We start from the raw sequence: 20,594 nt of genomic DNA on the forward strand, positions 1-20,594 counted from the left end.
ACTGTATATTTTGCGGGTGAAACGCGGCAGCCAACAGCACCCAAGGGTGTCCCACAAACAGTCGTGGATTGATTGAGCAAATTACTTTTTTGGAGGGATTATTCATCCCGGAAAATCGACTAACAACCGGGTTCCTACTTACTACTAGGTAACAGAGTAGTGTGTGTGTAGAGTAAGAAACTTGACTAAGATTTTGCTCCCCCCGGGATATTGGGGGTACACTTACTAACCACCTTCACCTCAGCCAGGACCCTGCTCTCCATCCTGCGCATCGCCCACCGCCCTGGTGCGTATCTGTCAAACTGTCCCACTCCATACAACAACAACATGACATCTACACAGCGCCTCTCATGTCAGGAGGCCATCGCAAGGTGCTGGACAGTCAGGGATTTGGACCCAAGCTGAAGGTTGGGATCAGGGAGGGTGACCAAAGGCGCGGTCCAAAAGGAGGGTCTCGAAGGAGGCAAGGGAGGGGCCGAGACTTTACAGTGTATCCTGTGAAGCGGTTTGAAGCATCTCAACGGTGTGTGATAAGGGGCTATAACAATGCAAGACTTATTATTATTAATACTTTGTGTTTTACACTCATTGGTGACGACAACCCAAACAACAGCCTGGAGAGCAGGTTCAGTGGTGGGGGGGGTTTAGGAGGGAGACCAAAGGCACGATCGAAGAGGAGGGTCTTGAGACAGACTTTGAAGGAGGAAGGGAGGAGCGAGGCGGAGGGACTGGGGGATGGAGTTCCAGAGAGTGGGGGCAGAGGCTGAAGGCCAATGGTGGGACGGGCGAGACGGGGAACATGAAGCAGGCCGGAGCCCGCTGGACAGAGAGAGCGGATAGGTTGGTAGGGATTTGGAAGTCACAGAGGTAGGGAGGAGCGAGGCCGTGGAGGGCTTTGAAGGTGAGGACCTTGAACTGTATCCTCTGCGTGATGGGAAGCTAGTGGAGTTGGGCGAGGGTGGGGATGATAGGGTCGTGGATCCTGGGAGAGGACACGGGCTGCAGAGTTCTGATGATCTGCAGCTTATGGAGGGAGAGGTTGGGGAGCCCAGTGGACTTGGTGCCACTCTAATCCAAACCTCACAGTCAGTCAGTTGACATATTTGTAATGCTGTCTCCGGTGTTCATTCCACCAATGAAGCATCCAATTTCACCCACAAAAAGTTGCTAAACTTTACAGTGTGTCCTGTGAATCGCTTGTGAGACGTCCCTAAGACGTGATTAGGTGCCGTATCAACTGCAAAGATGATTATTATTAGTAGTACTATTATAATATTTTTATAACCCAGTCTCCCATTCTTCTGCAAACCCTCTAATACCCTGGAATGTGTCAACCTAATTTCCTTTTAAATAAATGGGGCATAATCTGCGAGGGTGGAATTTCACTCCCAGAAACTTGTGCCCAGGACAAAGTGGCTATGTTTGTGGAGTCTTGTAGTTAGTGGTTAGAGCGCTCGCCTTACAAGCGAGAGGACCTGGGTTTGATTCCTGAGCAGGGCAGGGCGAGACCTTAGGGAAGTTTCCTAACTGCACGCACGCGCCTCTGTCTACCAGCAGTAAGTAGGAACCCACTTGTTAGTCGTTAGTCGATTGGCGGATCGCTTTTCCGGGGGTAATAATCCTTTCCCAAAAAAATAATAATAATAATTTGGTCACGGCAATCCACGACTGTTGGTGGGACACTGCTGTGAGCAATTGGTTGCCATGTTTCGGCCACAAAATACACCGTCACTACACTTTGAGTATATCCTGTGAAGCGCTTTGAGACTTATCGGAGATGTGATAAGGCACTGTATCAAATGCAAGGATCTTTATTATTATTTAAGTGTGAGGTGCTTGGCTGTCGAGATGCCATGAGGCTATGAGGGAAGCAGGTTTGAAACTGTGGTGTGTGATGAACAGGAGCTGTGTCCGTGCTGGGTCACAGAAGGGCCCGGTCGGTGCATGTGTCAGTCGAATGTTCCAGGTGGGGGTGGGGGTGGGGGGGTGGTCCATGTTAAAGTGCTGACAGGGCAGGTAGTGAGACTTAGATACCAGCCGCACTGTGGGGGCTTACAGCACTGCTCAACCCGACCCAGCCTCCATTCCCCGACACCTGCCGGACACGGGAACAGGTTTCCGATCATTGTGGAGTCGGGTAGCTCAGTGGCTACAGCGCTCGCCTCACAAGCGAGAGGACCTGGGTTCGATTCCTGGGAGAGTCGGGGCGAAACGTTGGGCAAGTTTCCTTACTCCACACACACACACATACAGACACACAACAGACACCCTCAGTCTTGTAGCAGTAAAGTAGGAACCTGCTTGTTGGTCCGATTGGCGGATCGCTACCGGGAGTAATAATCCCTTCAAAATGTGGTCACTCGGTCTACGACTGTTTGTGTGACACTGCTGTGCGCAATTATCTGCCTGCATTTTGACGACTGTATACGTAGAATTACATAGAATATACAGGACAGAAACGGGCCATTTGGCCCAACTGGTCTCTGCCGGTGTTGATGCTCCACATGAGTCTCCTCCTGTCCTTCCTCGACTAAGCCTTCAAGCAGAACCTTCTAATCCTTTCTCCCTCATGTACCTCTCCAGCTTCCCCTTAAATACATCTGTGCTATTTGTCTCAACAACTCCTTGTGGAGCATGTTCCACATTCCCACCACTCTCTGGGTAGAGAAGTTTCTTCTGACTTCCCTAGTTGATCTATTGGTGATTATTTTATATTGATGGCCCCTGGTTTTGGTCTCCCCCACAAGTGGAAACATCTTCTCTACGGCTTTATACCCTATCAAAACCTTTCATCATTTTAAAGACCTCTATCACCCTTTTTTTCAAGAGAAAGAGTCCAGGTTTGTTCAGCCTTTCCTGATAGGTATAACCTCTCATTTATACCCTGGGATCATCTTTGTAAATCTCCTTTGCACCCCTTCCATCATTTCTATAACATGGGAACCAGAACTGCACACAGTACTCCCAAGTCTGGTCTAACTAAGGTTTGATATAAGTTTAGCACAACTGCTCTGCTTTTCATTTCTATCCCTCTAGAAATCAACCCCAACACTTGGTTATGGCTTTATTAGCTGCGTTGCTAGTTTTAGTGATTTTTGTGTATCCGTACCCCTTTGCTCCTCTCCCCCATTTAGATTCTTATTTTCCAGTCAGGATGTGACCTCCTGATCCCTCCAACCAAAATGGACCACCTCACACTTATTTAGATTGAAATTCATTTGCCAATTCAGTGCCCATCCAGCAAGTTTATTGACGTCCTGTTGTAATCTGTTGCTGCCGCCCCTCAGTATTAACAACCTCCCCCCCCCCCCTCCCCCCATTTGGTGTCGGCCACGTATTTCGAAATTGTACTTTCGATCCCGGAGTCCAACCATTAATGTAAGTTGTGAACAACAGTGGGTCCCAATACCAGTCCTTGTGCAACACCACTGCCCACACCGCTGCCAGTCTGAGCTACCCTTACTGTATTGCCCGCAAAACACACTTTACAGTGTATCCTGTGAAGCATCTCAAAGACTTGATAAGGTGCTATGTCAAATGCAAGGATTACTATTATTATTATTCTTGCCCGACGTGAAAGTCTCTGTAATTGTCATTTGTTGTTGGTGGTGGTGGTGGTTTATGTTTTCAGAGACTGATGGGTCTCGGAGCTCCAAAGTGCTGTTAGTGCAGGTAGTGTGTGTTTGAATCTACTGCATTAGAAGCACTTCTGAAGCTACGGGGCCTCAAGCAACAGCTCACTGAGGCACAGGTACGCACTCACACAGTGTCAATGCTGCGGACACTCAAATTGGGGTCTTGTGCCGTCTGCTGTGTAAGATCGGCAATGCCTAACACTGAGATGGTGCAAGACTGGTATTTGGGGAGGAGCGAGCAATGAGATCAGAACACAGGTACAGGAGGAGGCCATTCAGCCCCTCAAGCCTGTTCCGCCATTCTATTAGATCACGGCTGATCTGTATCTCAACTCCATTTACAACAGCTAATTGCATTTACCGATGGTGGAGCGGAGGGGGCGAGAGACAGACAGGAGGCCGGAGCTTGCTGAGCGGAGGCAGTGGGGAGGGGGGGGGGGGAGCAGGTCGGAGGGGGGGGAGGTGCGGAAGAACAAAAGGGATTCGAAAGCGAGGGAGTAACCTGTACAGCTAACTTAGTAGTCATTTTGTTTTTGGAAAAGACACTGTCAGAAGTTCTCTGTGTGTGGGTGACAGTTTTTGGCTCGAAAATAAATACTTTTTTTTAAAAAAATCATAAATTTGGTCGCCCACTCCACGACTGTGTGTGGGAGGCACACTCCTGGGTGCAATTGGCTGCCACGTTTCGCCCACAAAATACTTGGAATTCTTTAAAGTCACTACACTTTTCAGTGTGTCCTGTGAAGCACTTTGAGACGTCTCAACGGCGTGATAAGGCGCTGTATCGATTGCAAGGATTATTGTTAGTATTATTATCATCATTGGCTCAGTTGGTAACCCACTCTTGATTTGTGGACCGGAAAATTATGTCTTAAAGCGCCTTTCACGTCGGGAGGACGTCCCAAGGCGCTGGACAGTTGGGGGGCCGAGCGGGGGGGAATGGTCAGGATGAGGGGAGGGAAGGGGGGAGCGAGGAGGGGGTAGAGAGTCGAGAGTGGAGCTGAAGGCACTGTTGAAGAGAAAGGTCTTGAGACCGGCCTTGAAGGAGGAAAGGGAGGAAGCGGCGAAGGCACTGGGGATAGAGTTCCAGAGCCTGGGGGCTGAGAGGCTGAAGGCCACCGATGGTAGGGCGGTTGGGGCGGGGGATGTGGAGCAGACCGGAGCCAGAGGAACGGAGGGTACGGGCAGGTAGGTAGGGGGATAGTAGGTCAGAGAGGAGGGGAGCGAGGCCGTGAATGGCCTTATAGGTGAGGATGAGGATCTTGAATTCGATCCTCTGGGGATGGGGAGCCAGTGGAGGCGAGTGAGGGCGAGGGTGAAGGTGAGGGCGAGGGTGGGAGTGAGGGTGAGGGTGGGAGTAATGTGGTGCGGGACAGTACAGGAGCTGCAGAGTTCTGGATGACCTGCAGTGTGGAGGGAAGGCCGACGAGGAGAGAGTTCCCATAGTCCAGCCTTGAGGTGATAAAGATGTGGACCAGAGTGTCAGCAGCGTGAGGGGTGAGGGGTGAGGTAGTCCGGCCATGTTCCGGAGGTGATGGAAGGCGGTGCCGTTGTGGGCGGATATGAGGAGAAAGGACGGCTCAGGGTCGAGGGGAACCCCGAGGTTCCTGATGGCTTTGAGAGGTGGAGAGTGGGCCGGAGCTGATGGTGTCAGCGCCTGAGGTGCGGAGGCGCTGACGTGAGCCAAACAGGAGGGCCTCAGTTTTGCGAACGTTGAGCTGAAGAAAGTTGTCTCTCGTCCGGGACTCGACATCGGGGGTCGTGGAGTTGAGGGTAGAGGAGGAAAGGTAGAGTTGGGTATCATCCGCATACATGTGGGAGTGAACCCCATGTTAGAGCGCTCACCTCGCAAGAGAGGACCTGGGTTCAATTGCTGGGCGGGTCAGGTCGGGGCGAAACTTTAGGCAAGTTTCCTTACTCCACACACACACACCTCTGTTTACTGAGCAGTAAGTAGGAATCATAGAATCATAGAGCACAGAAGGAGGCCATTCGGCCCATCGTGTCTGTGCAGCTCCTAAAAGAGCTTCCAACTCAATCCCACTGGCCCCGGTGCCATCGGGTAAACCTCCTTTGCACCCTCTCCAATGCCCCAACATCTCTCCTAAAGTGCGGTGCCCAGAACTGAACGCAGTCTCCAGCTGAGGCCTAACAGCATTTTATAAACCTCCTGACTTTTGAATTCTATGCCCCTATTTATAAAGCCTATAAGTATCCCGGATGCTTTTTTAACAGCTTTATTTACCTGTCCTGCCACCTTCAGAGATTTACTGATGTGGACCCCCAGGTCTCTCTGTTCATTTGCCCCCTTTAAGACTGTACCATCAGCCCATATGGCCTCTCCTCATTCTTCGTACCAAAATGCAACACTTGGCATTTCTCCACATTAAACCTCATCTGCCACGTTTCTGCCCATTTTACCAATCTGTCCAAGTCCTGTTGGAGTCTGGTGCTGTCCTCCTCACCATTAACTACTTTTCCAGCTTAGTATCGTCTGCAAATTTGGAAATTGTGCTCCATATATCCAGGTCCACATCATTAATACAGGTCAGAAAGAGCAGTGGTCCCAATCCCGACGCCTGAGGGACACCACTACACCCCTCCCTCCAGTCAGAAAAGCAACCGTTTACTACCACTCTCTGCTTTCTGTCTCCTAGTTCTGGATCCATGTTGCCACAGTCCCTTTAATACCGTGGGCTTCTATTTTGTTTATAAGTCTCTTATGTGACTCTTTGTAAAATGCCTTTTGAAAATCCAGATGAACTATGTCTACTGCACTACCTTCATCCACCCTCTCAGTTACTCCATCAGAAAATTCTATTAGGTTTGTCAGATACGATCTGTCTTTAACAGATCCGTGTTGACTGTCCTTTATTAAACCATATTTTCCCAAGTGAGAAGTTATACTGTCCCAGGAACTTGGTTGTTGCAAAGAATATTATTATTATCCCATGAAGCGCTTTGAGGCGTCTTAACGACGTGATATGGCGCGGTAGCAAATACAGGGGTTATTTATGTTGTGTGTGAGAGCATGGCCTGGGCACCTGCATGGTCTTGTGCTGTGGTGGCTTGGTTGGCATGGCTTGCACCGGGCTCCAGTCAGCTTTGCTGGGTTGCAGCCAGCCTGTCCGACACGCTGTGCAAACCCACGCAGAACTGACTGTGGCTGAGGAGCATCAGCACAGACTGCCTTGCCCTGCATTCGTCCCGCTGCGCTGTCTCTCTTCCTCTCTCTCTCTCTCTCTCTCTGTGTGTGTGTGTGTGTGTGGAAACAAGGAATATTACAGCACAGAAGGAGGCCATTCGGCCCTTCGAGCCTGTGCCGGCTCTTTGGAAGAGCTGCCAACTTGTCCCACTCCTCCCTCTTATCCCAACTAGTCCCAGTCCTCCCTCTCTTACCCCAACTAGTCCCAGTCCTCCCTCTCTTACCCCAACTAGTCCCAGTCCTCCCTCTTATCCCAACTAGTCCCAGTCCTCCCTCTCTTACCCCAACTAGTCCCAGTCCTCCCTCTCTTACCCCAACTAGTCCCACTCCTCCCTCTTATCCCAACTAGTCCCACTTCTCCCTCTTACCCCAACTAGCCCCAGTCCTCCCTCTCTTACCCCAACTAGTCCCACTCCCTCCGCTCTTTCCCCATATTCCTGCAATTTTTTCCTGTCCAAGCACCTGTCCAATTCCCTTTTGAAAGCTATTATCAAATCTGCATCCACCACCCTTTCAGGCAGGGCGTATCCAGACTGCAACAACTCTCTGGGTAAAAAGAAAAAAATGTCTCCTCGTCTCCCCTCCGGTTTTCCTTTTGCCAATTATCTTATGTGCCCTGGTTACTGGCCCACCCACCAGTGGAAACAGTTCCGCCCTGTCTACTCGATCAAAACTCCTCATGATTGTGAACCCTCTCTCGCTTCTCTGATTACTCGCTGCTCTGCTCTGCTCTGCTTGGCACGGGCTGGGATGGGTCTGCATTGCTGTGTGTTTCGGTCTAGTATTGCACATGTCCCGGTTTGTGCAGCTCAGCCTCTCTCCATCCAGGACGAAACCTTAGGCAAGTTTCCTTACTCCACACACACACACACACACACACACACACACACATGCCTGTTTACCTAGCAGTAAGTAGGAACCCGCTTAGTTAATTAGTGGATTGCTTTTCCGGGAGTAATAAACCTTTCAAAACAATAAATAATTTTTTAAAATAATAATTTGGTCACTCAGCAGTTTGTGGGACACTGCTGTGTGCAATTGGCTGCCACGTTTCGCCCGCAACATGTACAGTCGATTCACTTTACACTATATGCTGTGAAGCGCTTTGAGATTAGGTGCTGTATCAAATACAAGGATTAATATTATTAAATTTACACAGCACCTTTCATGTCGGGAGGACGTCCCAAGGCGCTTAACTTTCCTGACTGGGGACACGAGCTGGGGATGGGAGATGAGGGCAAAGATGTCCGAAGGTACGGTCAAAGAAGAACGTCTTAAGATGGGCCTTGAAAGAGCTGCGGGAGGGGGCGAGGCGGAGGGATGGGGGCAGAATATACTTCACAGTATATCCTGTGAAGCGATTTGATAAGGCGCTTATCAAAAGATTATTGTATTACCCTCAAATTCAAATTGACTACTGAACTCATTGGTTTGAGGCTGTTAGAAATGCAGGTCAGACCCCCTCACTTATCCAACAGAACAGCATTCCCTTTCCTTTCTGAAAAATGTTTTGCAAAGCACTTCGGGACTTTTTGTTGAAAAGCTTTCTATAATAATCCTTGCATTTGAGTGGGACGAGTTGGGGTAAGAGCGGAAGTGGATAATTCTATGATTTCTACGGGACATCCTCCTGACGTGAAAGGCGCTGTACAACTGTAGTTTGTTGTTGTACTTGAGTGAGTGCGCTGTGATTTGGCGGAGAATGGGGCGCTCAGGTCCAGAGAATGTTAACAGCTGTTTTTTCATTTGATTTTAAGTGTTGTGCTTTACTAACTGGAGGGGGGGAAGTTGGGGGGTATTTGCGAGTGAGAGACCTGAGTTCAATTCCAGGCAGAGGGCCAAACCTCGGGCAAGTTTCCTTACTCCACACAGAGCCTAATAATAATCCCTCCAAAACCAAAAACAATAATAAATTGGTCATTTTCAATCTACGACTGTTTGTGGGACATCGCTGTGCGCCATTGGCCGCCGCGTTCGCCCACAAATATACAGTCAATTCACTTTACAGTGTGTTCCGTGAAGCGCTTTGGGACGTCCTCCCGACGTGAAAAGCGCTATATCAAACGCGAGGACTATTATTATTATTATTATCATTATTACTGCTCGGTAAACAAGCAGAGGTGTGCGTGTGTGTGTGTGGAGTCAGGAAACTTGCGTAAAGTTTCGCCCTGACCCGCCGGGGAATTGAGTCGGACCCAGGCCCTCTCGCTCGCGAGGCGAGTCCTGCAACCACCGCACTACAGGACTCCACAATTGCCTGTGTGTTCCCCTCTCAGTTATCAGAACCTCCCGGTAATCTCTCTGTTCCGAACAACCAGAGTTGTTGAGCTCAGTGCGCGAGTGAACTGTAGTCACTCCCAATAACCCCCTCCCAACTCGGGTCTAAATCCCTGACTGTCCAGCTCCTTGGGAACGTCCTCCCCGCGTGAGAGGCGCTGTATAAATGTAATGCGATGTTGTCGTTGCTCGTGGGTTGGTCGGGCAGCTCTGCCGAGATGCGGAGCCCTGTCGCTCGGTGGTTAGAGCAGTCGCCTCGCAAGCGAGAGGACCCGGGTTTGATTCCCAGGTGGGGTCAGGGGGTACCATTGGCCAAGTTTCCTTACTCCAAACAGCCCTGTGTTTACTTAGCGGCTGTTGGTCAATTGGCGGATCGCTTTTCTGGGATAATAATCCCTTCAAATGTGGTCACTCGGTCTTCGGCTGTTTGTGGGGGCGTCGCTGTACGTAATTGTCTGCCCCATTTCGCCCGCAAAACACACAGTCACTGCACTTTACCCTGTGAAGCGCTTTGAGACGTCTCGAAGGCGTGACGAGGCGCCGTATCAAATGCCGGGATTATTATTTGTTGTTACTGTGGGATAATCGTGTGTGTGTTGTTAGGGCGCTGGTCTGCCTGTATTAGGGGTTGTTGTTAGGGCGCTGGTCTGCCTGTATCAGGGGCTGTTGTTGGGGGGCTGGTCTGCCTGTATCAGGGGCTGTTGCTAGGGCGCTGGTCTGCCTGTATTAGGGGCTGTTGCTAGGGCGCTGGTCTGCCTGTATTAGGGGCTGTTGCTAGGGCGCTGGTCTGCCTGTATTAGGGGCTGTTGCTAGGGGGCTGGTCTGCCTGTATTAGGGGCTGTTGCTAGGGGCTGGTCTGCCTGTATTAGGGGCTGTTGCTAGGGGGCTGGTCTGCCTGTATTAGGGGCTGTTGCTAGGGCGCTGGTCTGCCTGTATTAGGGGCTGTTGCTAGGGCGCTGGTCTTGCTGTATTAGGGGCTGTTGTTGGGGGGCTGGTCTGCCTGTGGTAGGGGGTGTTGTTGGGGGCTGGTCTGCCTGTGGTAGGGGCTGTTGTTGGGGGCTGGTCTGCCTGTGGTAGGGGCTGTTGTTGGGGGGCTGGTCTGCCTGTGGTAGGGGTGTTGTTGGGGGGCTGGTCTGCCTGTGGTAGGGGCTGTTGTTGGGGGGCTGGTCTGCCTGTGTTAGGGGTGTTGTTGGGGGGCTGGTCTGCCTGTGGTAGGGGTGTTGTTGGGGGGCTGGTCTGCCTGTGGTAGGGGGTGTTGTTGGGGGGCTGGTCTGCCTGTGTAGGGGCTGTTGTTGGGGGCTGGTCTGCCTGTGTTAGGGGCTGTTGTTGGGGGGCTGGTCTGCCTGTGGTAGGGGGTGTTGTTGGGGGCTGGTCTGCCTGTGGTAGGGGGTGTTGTTGGGGGGCTGGTCTGCCTGTGTAGGGGGTGTTGTTGGGGGGCTGGTCTGCCTGTGGTAGGGGGTGTTGTTGGGGGGCTGGTCTGCCTGTGTTAGGGCCCGGTTTGTTGGTTGTATTACGGTACCAAACGCCAGTGTTGAGAGGTGGAGACTTGGGCAATTGCTGGGCTTCCAGGAGGGCATTGCACTTGTCTCTGTCTGACATTACTGGTGTGACGCTTCCTGGAATCTAATCCCACACTTCCCTACACGGCCTAAACCACTCCCCGACTGTGCCCTAATGTCTACTGTGGAGTCCTGTAGCTCCGGGGTCAGAGCCCTCACCTCGCAGGACCCGGGTACGATTCCCGGGCGGGTCAGGTCGGGGCGAAACCTTAGGCAAGTTTCCTTACTCCACACACACACACACCTCTGTTTACCAGAAGTAAGTAGGAACCACTAAGTCGTCAATTGGAGGAGGTTTTAAATGCAACGCTTATTATTATGCTTATCAAATGCTTATCCTGAGATTATTCTCCTTAGAGCAGAGAAGGTTGAGGGGAGACTTAATAGAGGTGTTCGCAATTCTGGTGGGTTTTGATCGAGGAGACAGGGAGACACTTTTCCTCTGGTGAGGAGTTCAGTGACCAGAGGACACAGACTTAAGATCATTGGCAAAAAAATAGAGGGGAGACGAGGAGACATTTTTTTTACACAGAGAGTTGTTTCGATCTGGAATCCACTAACTGACACGGTGGGGACAGATTTGTAGCTCCCAAAAAGCAGTTAGATAGGGACTTTTAAAAAAAATGTAGGTCCGTGGGGTAAGAGCGGGGGAGTGGGGACTAATTGGGGTAGGAACGGGGGGTGGGGGGCTACTTGGGGTAAGAGTGGGGCTAGTTGTGGTAAAAGTGGGGGGATTGGGACTAGTTGGGGTAAGAGTGGGGGATTGGGACTAGTTGGGGTAAGAGTGGGGGATTGGGACTAGTTGGGGTAAGAGTGGGGGATTGGGACGAGTTGGGGTAAGAGTGGGGGGATTGGGACTAGTTGGGGTAAGAGTGGGGGATTTGGACTAGTTGGGGTAAGAATGGGGGATTGGGACGAGTTGGGGTAAGAGTGGGGGATTGGGACTAGTTGGGGTAAGAGTGGGGGGATTGGGACTAGTTGGGGTAAGAGTGGGGGGATTGGGACTAGTTGGGGTAAGAGTGGGGGGGTTGGGACGAGTTGGGGTAAGAGTGGGGGGATTGGGACTAGTTGGGGTAAGAGTGGGGGGATTGGGACTAGTTGGGGTAAGAGTGGGGCAAGTTGGAAGCTCTTCCAAAGAGCTTGTGTGCTGTAAGATTCTATGAAGCTGTGACAGTATTTGCTGTATCCTCAGGCTCGCCTGCGCCTGGTTGACACGGTGGAGAAGGAAGATGTGAATGAAGCGATGAGGCTGATGGAGATGTCTAAGGACTCACTGGTGGGAGATCGTGGGCAGGGCACCAGGTACGTACCGCCCACCCGGGAAGGGGAGGGGCTTTGTAAACCGTTTGGGATAAAATTATCATGGAGTTCTGTGGCTCAGTGGTTAGAGCACTCACCTCCCAAGCGAGAGGACCCGGGTTCGGTTCCCGGGCACGTCAGGTTTGGGCGAAACCTTACGCACGTTTCCTTACCCCAGACACACGCACCTCTGTTTACCAGCAGTCAGTAGGAACCCGCTTGTTAGTCGGTTGGCGGATCACTTTCCGGGGGTAATAATCCCTTCAAAAAATAATATAGAATAATAATGACTTGGTCACTCAAGTCCACGACTGTTTGTTGGACATTGTTGTGTGTGACTGGCTGTCACGTTCGGCCACAAAATACACAGTCACAGTTTATTACGTGAAGCGCTTTGAGACGTCTCGAAGACACGATGAGGCGTTGTGTCGAATGCGAGGGTTGTTATGCCAAATGCAAGGATTACTTACTCCACGCCTCTCGGTGGCTTGTGAGGCGAGTGCGCTCGCCAGCAGGTGAAGGGGGTGGCACGGTGCGGTATCGGGAGTCAACGCCATCTCCCCCCTTTTCTTTTTTCAGAGCCCAGCGACCGGCCGACATAATCTTCGTTACCGTCCGTGAGATGATGTCTGACAGGACTGGCCGCAGCGTGAAGTACTCGGAGGCTGAGCAGCGCTGCGTCACCAAGGGCTTCACCCCGGCACAGTTCGAAGAGGCTTTGGAGGAATACGAAGAATTGAATGTATGGCAAGTCAATCAGGCCAGGAGTAAGATCACCTTCGTGTGACCGTCTAGTGAGCTCTATTCGGGGTTGTGTGTGTGTGGGGGTGGGGGGGGGGTGGATGGGGTGGGGGTGGGGGTATGTGTCGATTCCCGTTCATAACTCGTGTTTTTTTTTTTAAGTCGGATTTTCTTTCCGTTTGGTGGTACTTGTAAAAACGTAGGAATTTGCTGGTGAGAAAAAAAAGTCCGAGGTCAGTCTGGTTCGCCTTCCCGGCAGTCACTTAACCTATCGTGTCCCAGACCATGTACTTGTGGGAGTTGGCCTTAACCCCTTTCTCCTCATGTGTAGTGCCCGGGGTTAGTACTTTTTAAGTCCTGTTTTGGGGAGCGAGCAGAGGGGTTTGCTTGTGTAAACCTGTTTGATATTAGACCTATATTTGCATTAAACTGCCTGACGCTTTAAACCACTAAAGTCCTGTATTTGTATGTGTTTCCTGGCCTGACCATTGTCGCCTTCTGTGCCCCGAGTCCTGGCATCAAGGATTGGAGCGGAGATCTCTCTTTAAACAGCGCGGCACAACTTTTACGAGGACAGAAAAGGGTTTGAACACAACAATTTGCTGGGACGCAAGAAGACCCGAGGTCCATCCAGTTCACCGACCACCGTCCTGCCAATCGCTTGACATGTCGTGTCCCAGATATTATTTCCTAACAGAAACAGAAACCGACCTGATTTGTTCTTGAAAGAAACAACAGTTTCTGCTTCCGCTCTCTATCTGTCTGTGTGTGTGTGTCTCTCTCTCTCTCGCTGGGGAGCCTGTTCCATCAGTTTACTACCCGTTCACTGAAGTAGTATTTCCGCAGATTTGTTGTGGATTTACCCCTTCAATCGCAGGCCGTGTCCTCTGGTTCTACTGTTCAGCACAAGATAAAACTTCTCATCACAGTCTACATTATCTATTCCCTTCAGAATCTTAAAGACCGTAACCATATCCCCCCTCAACCTTCTCGTCTCCAGCAGCACTTTTCTTCTTTCTCTCACTCATCAAAGCTATCTAAATATAAAGATAAGCCGTCTCAGTGGTATCTCTCTCTCTCTCTCTCTCTCTCTCGCCTCTGAGTCAGAAGGTTGTGGGTTCAAGCCCTCGGGTCAGGACTTGGCATCACACAGTCTAAGCCGATGCTCCAGTGCAGCTCTGGGGAGGGTGTCACAGTGTCAGAGACGCCGTCCTCCGGGTGAGACGTTAAACCTCACTCACTCCCCGTCTGCTGTTCAGGTGGACGTCAAAGATGTCCCTCAGCGCTGTTCGAACAGAGACGGGAGTTTCTCTCTCTCTCTCTCTCTCTCCCCCTCCCCTGGTGTCCTGGCCGACAATCCCCCAAACAAAATCGGTTGTTCGCTGTAAGGCCAAAAAACTGGCTCCTGGGTTCAACACAAAATACAGTCACCACACTTCACAGTGAATCACTGAGACATCTTGACGGCGTGTAAAGGTGCTAGATCAGACGCAAGGATAATTAAATTTATCGAAGGGCGATTATTTCGCCCACAAAACACACGGTCAGGACACTTTACCGTCTATTCTGTGAAGCACTTTGAGACGTCGCGAAGTCGTGATAAAGCGCAGTGTCAAATGTGAGGATTATTATTAATCTCTCATTTCTGCTGAAATCTATTAATCTCTTCCCCGCTGTGCTATTTGCTACTGTATATTTCACCCTCAATTAAATACTGGCGTCATCTGCTGTGTGTGGGATGTTTTGCTGATGCAAATCAACTGCCACGTTTGCCTGTATTAACACTTGTCCCACATCAAAGTCATTCATGAGGGCTGAGCGAGTTTGGAGATGTTTTGATGTGAGTCATTGATCGCAGAAGATAATGTAAGAATTCGCCAGGACCGAGGTCCATGCAGCTGACACCATTGCGGCAGTCACTTTACACGTTGTGTCCCAAACTATACCCTGTCTCCCCCTCCACCCCCCCCCCAACCCAGATAGTATTTCCTATCAGAAACCTATCTCATTTGTTCTTGAAACAAACATTTTCTGCTTCCTTTTCTGTTCCACTTGTTTATGACACGCTCATTGATGCATTGTTTCCGCAGTTTTTTTTCTGAATTTATTATCGCGCCGGCAAGGATTGTAAATTGGGTCAGTTTCCTTACTCCACGCACACGCGCACGCACACGCACGCACACGCTTCTGGTTACCTCGCCATAAGCAGTCGATCGGCGGATCGCTTTTCCGGGAGTAACAATTCCTCCCGACTTTTCTTTTTAAAAATAACAGCACTCATTTGGTCACTCGGTCCACGACGGTTTGTGGGGACCTCGCTGGGCGCAATTGGCTGCTGAGTTTCGCCTGCAAAATACGCAGTCACTACACTTCACCGTGCACCCCGAAGGCACGATCAGGCGCTGGGTCGTGTGCGAGGATTGTCACATAAATATTTTGGGGCGAGACTCCAATCTCCTTGCGGGAGATTTCCTGAGTGCAGAACAGCAAAGGACTCAGCTCCTACAACAATAATAATAATAATAATAATAATCCTTGTGTTTGATACAGAGCCTTATCGCGGTCGTTTAGACGTCTGGAAGCGCTTCACGGACTACGCTGCCGTGTGAATGGACCGCAGTAACGCATGTTATTGTTTCAAGGAGTCTCGCTCGCTCTGTTTCTGCTGTTCCGCTGTTCTTTTCTGAAGCGTAAGTGATATTTTCAGCTGACTCAGTGGCAGAGAGTCTGGGCCGATTCCGTGGGCTATGGCTTCTCTCCCCCCCCCTCCCTCTCTCTCTCTCTCTCTCTGCGGTGCCTCTGAATTCACCACATCTACCCCTCTGGGCAGCAGATGGCAGCAGAAATCCATCTCTTGGCCGGTCTCGGCCAACTCTGGAGAGTAATAACAGCAGCGACCCTCGCACTTAAACCTGATCACCGCTTCGAGGCGTCTCAAAGCGCCTCACAACACTTACCGCAAAGCATAGTGACTGTATTTTGTAGGTGAAACGCGGCAGCCGATTGAGCGCAGCTGCGTCCAAACAAAAAAATTTGAGCGACCCAATCGTTAGTACCATTTTTTTTAATTTACTTTTGGTGCCGAGGAATTATTACCCCCGGCGTGCCACCCGCCAGTCGAGCAGGTTCCTATTTACCGCTGAACAGAGGCGTGTGTGCATGCGTGTGTGTGCGTGTCTGTGTGTGTGGAGTAAGGAAACTTACCTAACGTTCGACCCTGACCCGCCTGGGAATCGAACCCGGGTCCTCTCGCTTGTGAGGCGAGGGCTCTAACCCCTAACGGGCTCACTATTTTACCCTGATCTGGTGCTGAGCCGGGAGATGGAGTCAGTATCGCGACAGACGCATCTTATTTGCCAAAGTCTCCCACGACGAGGACCTGGATTGAACAGCTGGAGTGAGTACGCCTGGTGTGGAGCCTTGGAGAACCACCAAGCGAGAGGACCTGGGTTTTACTCCACACACTCACACACACACACACGCGCCGGTGTTCCCCGGCAGTCAGTAGGAACCCGCTTGTCAGTCGATTGACGGATCGCTTTCCAGGGGTCATAATCCCTTCAAAACCATAATAATTTGGTTACTCAATCCACGACTGTTTGTGGGGACGTCACTGGGTGCAATTGGCTGCCGGGGGAGTGGGGTTGATCGGGGCTATGGGGGGAGAGAGGGGGGAGTGGGGTTGATCAGGGCTATGGGGAGAGCGGGGGAGTGGGGTTGATCAGGGCTATGGGGAGAGCGCGTGGGGGAGTGGGGTTGATCAGGGCTATGGGGAGAGAGGGGGGAGTGGGGTTGATCAGGGCTATGGGGGAGAGAGGGGGGAGTGGGGTTGATCAGGGCTATGGGAGAGTGCGGTGGGGGGGAGTGGGTTGATCAGGCTATGGGGAGAGAGTGGGGGAGTGGGGTTGATTGGGGCTATGGGGAGAGCGGGGGGAGTGGGGTTGATCAGGGCTATGGCGGGAGAGAGGGGGGGAGTGGGGTTGATCAGGGCTATGGGGAGAGCGCGGGGGGGGGGTTGATCAGGGCTATGGGGAGAGCGGGGGGGTGGGGTTGATCAGGGCTATGGCGGGAGAGAGGGGGGGAGTGGGGTTGATTGGGGCTATGGGGAGAGCGCGGTGGGGGGGAGTGGGGTTGATCAGGGCTATGGGGAGAGAGTGGGGGAGTGGGGTTGATTGGGGCTATGGGGAGAGCGCGGGGGGAGTGGGGTTGATCAGGGCTATGGCGGGAGAGAGGGGGGGAGTGGGGTTGATCAGGGCTATGGGAGAGAGTGGGGAGTGGGGTTGATGGGGCTATGGGAGAGCGCGGGGGGAGTGGGGTTGATCAGGGCTATGGGAGAGAGGGGGGAGTGGGGTTGATCAGGGCTATGGGAGAGCGCGGGGGGGGGTTGATCAGGGCTATGGCGGGAGAGGGGGTTAGTGGGGTTGATCAGGGCTATGGGGAGAGAGCGGGGGGGGGGGGTGGGGTTGATCAGGGCTACGGGGCGAGAGCGGGGCTGATGTGGACGCGACGGGCCGAATGGCCTCCTCCTGCGCTGTACGATCCTACGCTTCTATATCAGAGAGTTTGGGGAAGGGACAGGGGTTGGCGGCGGCGGCGGCGGTGGTGGTGGTTGGGGGGGGGGGAGGGGGGGGGAAGGGGCGAACAGAGGAGGAGGAAGTGTGGGAGGATTAATAAAAGGTGGTGGTTGTGGGCGGCGAAAGGGAGGGGGGACTCTAACGGTTGCGATCAGCGGGTGGAACCACTGTGGGTAGCACTAAGGAGCAGGAAACGATGTAAAAGGCCGGTGGGAGATCTTTTATGGAGCTGCTGACTGTGATTTAACACGAGAGAGGAATGTGCGCATAAACAGGGAAAGCCTGGAACAAATATAATGAGAGCCGTTTGATTTGCGGAGCGAACGGGAGCCAATTTTAGAGCACCTGCGGGAGAGCTCTTCTGGGTTTCTTGAACGCTACAATCTGGGTTTCCTAAACCTGTAAATCTTCTAATAAGAATCATAGCATCGTAAGAATAATAACGCAACGATGCGCCTTGTGTGTGACGCGGCGCCTTGTCCCGTCTCCGAGGGGCTTCGCGAACTCCGCGGTGAACCGCCGTGACTGTCTGTGTGGCGGGCGAAACGCGGCAGCCGGTGGCGCCCAGTGATGTCCCCACAAACCGGCGGGGATTGGGTAACTGGGTATTTTTCTTTGGAGGGGTTATTCCCCCCCACCCCCCCCGGAAAGCCATCTACCGATCGGTTAACAATAATAATAATAATAATCCTTCGCATTTGATATAGCACTTTTCACGTCGGGAGGACGTCCCAAAGCGCTTCACAGAACACACTGTAAAGTGAAGTGACTGTATATTTGTGGGCGAACGCGGCAGCCAATTGCGCACAGCAATGTCCCACAAACAGTCGTGGATTGAAAATGACCAATTTATTATTGGTTTTGGTTTTGGAGGATATTATTATTATTATTTTTGGAGGGATTATTATTAGGCTCTGTCTAAGCGGGTCAACAGAGGCGTGTATCTGTGTGCGTCTGTGTGTGTCTGTGTGTGTGTGTGTGTGTCTGTGTGTGTCCGTGTGTGTCTGTGTGTGGGGGGAGTAAGGAAACTCGCCCAATGTTTTGCCCTGACCCTCCCCAGGTCCTCTCGCTTGTGAGGCGAGGGGTCTAACCCCTGAGCTGCAGGGACTCCACTTGGCACACATGGAAGGAGAACGCTCCGAAGAGCTTTGCAGGACATGCCGTGTAGTGTAGTGACTGTGGATGTTGTGGGCAAACAAACTCAGCAGCGAATCTTGTGCACGGCAGCGTCCTGCAAACAGCCACGGCGTGAGGGACCAGGTTTATTTGGGGGATTGTTGGCCAGGACCCGCGGGGAGGGAGAGAGAGAGAGAGAGAGAGAGAGGAACTCCCTTCCCTTTTCCAATGGATCTTTAACGTCCACCTGAACAGGTAGACGGGGAGTGAGGTTTAACGTCTCATCCGAAGGACAGCGTCTCTGACAATATGGCGCTCTCTCTCTCTCTCTGTCTCTCAGACTATATGAGTCCCAATAATAATAATAATCCTGGCATTTGACCCGGTGCCTCATCACGTCTTCAAGACGCCTCAAAACGCTTCACGGGACACACTGCTAAGTGTAGTGACTGTATATTTTTGCGGGCGAAACACGCCAAGGGCAGGTGTGGGGGGGGGGGGGGTGGGGGCTTGAAGTCGCCTTGGAGCTTGTGACTCGGAGGTGAGAGAGAGAGAGCGAGCGACCGAGGCGGTGTTTGAGGGGCGGTGGTGGGGTGTGGGAGGATTCAGACACGGGGGAGACAAACAGACAAGCGGAGGAAGCAGCAAGCGAGGGGCCAACGGCGGGTGAAGGTACCATCTGTTGGAACGAAACGATCAAAGTTGCGGAGCTAAGGCATTGGTTTTAACTGGCGGGGGGCAATTACAGCCCAAACCAGCTGTGGGTCACAGCCGCTGATTGCAAGAGGCATGTGTGAGCTTCAGAGACTGAGACAGCAACAGGGAGTCAGTCTCCGCACAGTTCTCCAGTGGAAAATAACCCGCCCGCCCGCCCCACAATGTCAGAACATTCCTCGCCAACTTGACTGGCCCCTCCGACCGACAGGGGAGGGGAGAGGGGAGGAGAGGCTGGTGCTGATCACCTCCCTCCCACCCACCCAACCCGCCCACAGTCCCTGGGGCAAAGGGTGATTGGCGTTGCCAGGGGTATTAATAATCCCGCATTGCTCTGTGGGTCCAAACTGATCAAGAGGACAGATCCAGAGAGAATCGTGAGGGTGAGTAGATCCCGGGATGTGACACAGCCTCGAGTGAGGAGCCTCGACACGCGTTCGACTCGACGCGCTCGGCAGAATCTCGCTCCCATTCCACATCCGCGCACTTGCCAACCTGTCGCCCGCAAAAGCACACAGTCAGTCACCACGCTTTACGGCGTATCCCGTGAAGCGCTTCGAGGCGTCTCGAAGACGTGGTGAGCCGTTGGGTCCAATGCGAGGATCATTCATTATTATTATTATCATCATCATCGTCGCGCAAGGCATCGAGACGTCTCAAAGCGCTTCACGGGATATACTAAAGTGTAGCGGTTGTGTGTTTTTCGGGCGAAACGCGGCAGCCGATCCCCCCCCCCGCGACGTCCCCACAAACAGCCGTGGATTGAGCGAATGGATTGATTGATTTGGAAGGGATTATTACCCCCGAAAAACGATACCCCAATCGACTAACAAGCGGGTTCCTCCAGACCGCCGGTAAACACGCGTGAGCGCGCGCACGCGTGTGTGTGTGTGTGTAGAGTGAGGAAACTCGCCTAAGGTTTAGTTTAACTAATCTTGTGTTGAAGATGTGCCTTTTGTATAAACCGTGTATATACTTTACATTACAGTAGAGACTGGAAAGTGCCCTTCTGCGCTTTATCAAATGTAAGTATTATTATTATTATTATTATTACGGTTTAAATCATTGTACGGCAGTCATTTCTGAGTGATTTTCAGTGATGCTCAGCCGGACCTGTAACACCGCCGTGTTATATATGAATTTATGTTACTTTTCTTAATATATTTGAGCTAAAATAGCTGCATTTGGCGGGAGGTTTGCTCACCGGGTATTTTTGTCAAACCATTTCCGAATAATCTCATTAAACAATGATAATTATCCTCGCACTTGACACATCACGTCTTCGAGACGTCTCAAAGCGCTCGGCAGGATTTACTGCAAGCGTAGTGACTGTTGGGTGTTTTGTGGGCAAAACAGAGAGCGGACGCGCTGCGCTGACGGCCGTCCTTGAGTCGTCTTAAAGCAACGATATTAATAACGATCCCTGCAACTGGAACAGCGCCTTATCGCGTCTCAAAGCGTTTCACAGAATGCG

The 20,594-nt window shown here is 51.9% G+C and overlaps 1 protein-coding gene across 1 annotated transcript; it reads left to right on the forward strand.

Annotated features, from left to right (window-relative positions):
* The first annotated feature begins 231 nt into the window (after positions 1 to 231).
* On the forward strand, positions 232 to 13,165 carry LOC103172547 (DNA replication licensing factor mcm7-A-like). Its single transcript, XM_042345339.1, has 3 exons — positions 232 to 286; positions 11,869 to 11,978; positions 12,555 to 13,165. Exons 2-3 carry the CDS (start codon positions 11,920 to 11,922, stop codon positions 12,760 to 12,762), a joined length of 267 nt encoding a protein of 88 aa, XP_042201273.1. The 5' UTR covers positions 232 to 286; positions 11,869 to 11,919; the 3' UTR covers positions 12,763 to 13,165.
* The last annotated feature ends 7,429 nt before the right edge of the window (positions 13,166 to 20,594 follow it).

Source organism: Callorhinchus milii, unplaced genomic scaffold (genome assembly GCF_018977255.1).
Source record: "Callorhinchus milii isolate IMCB2004 unplaced genomic scaffold, IMCB_Cmil_1.0 Scaffold41, whole genome shotgun sequence".
Taxonomy (NCBI): Eukaryota; Metazoa; Chordata; class Chondrichthyes; order Chimaeriformes; family Callorhinchidae; genus Callorhinchus; species Callorhinchus milii.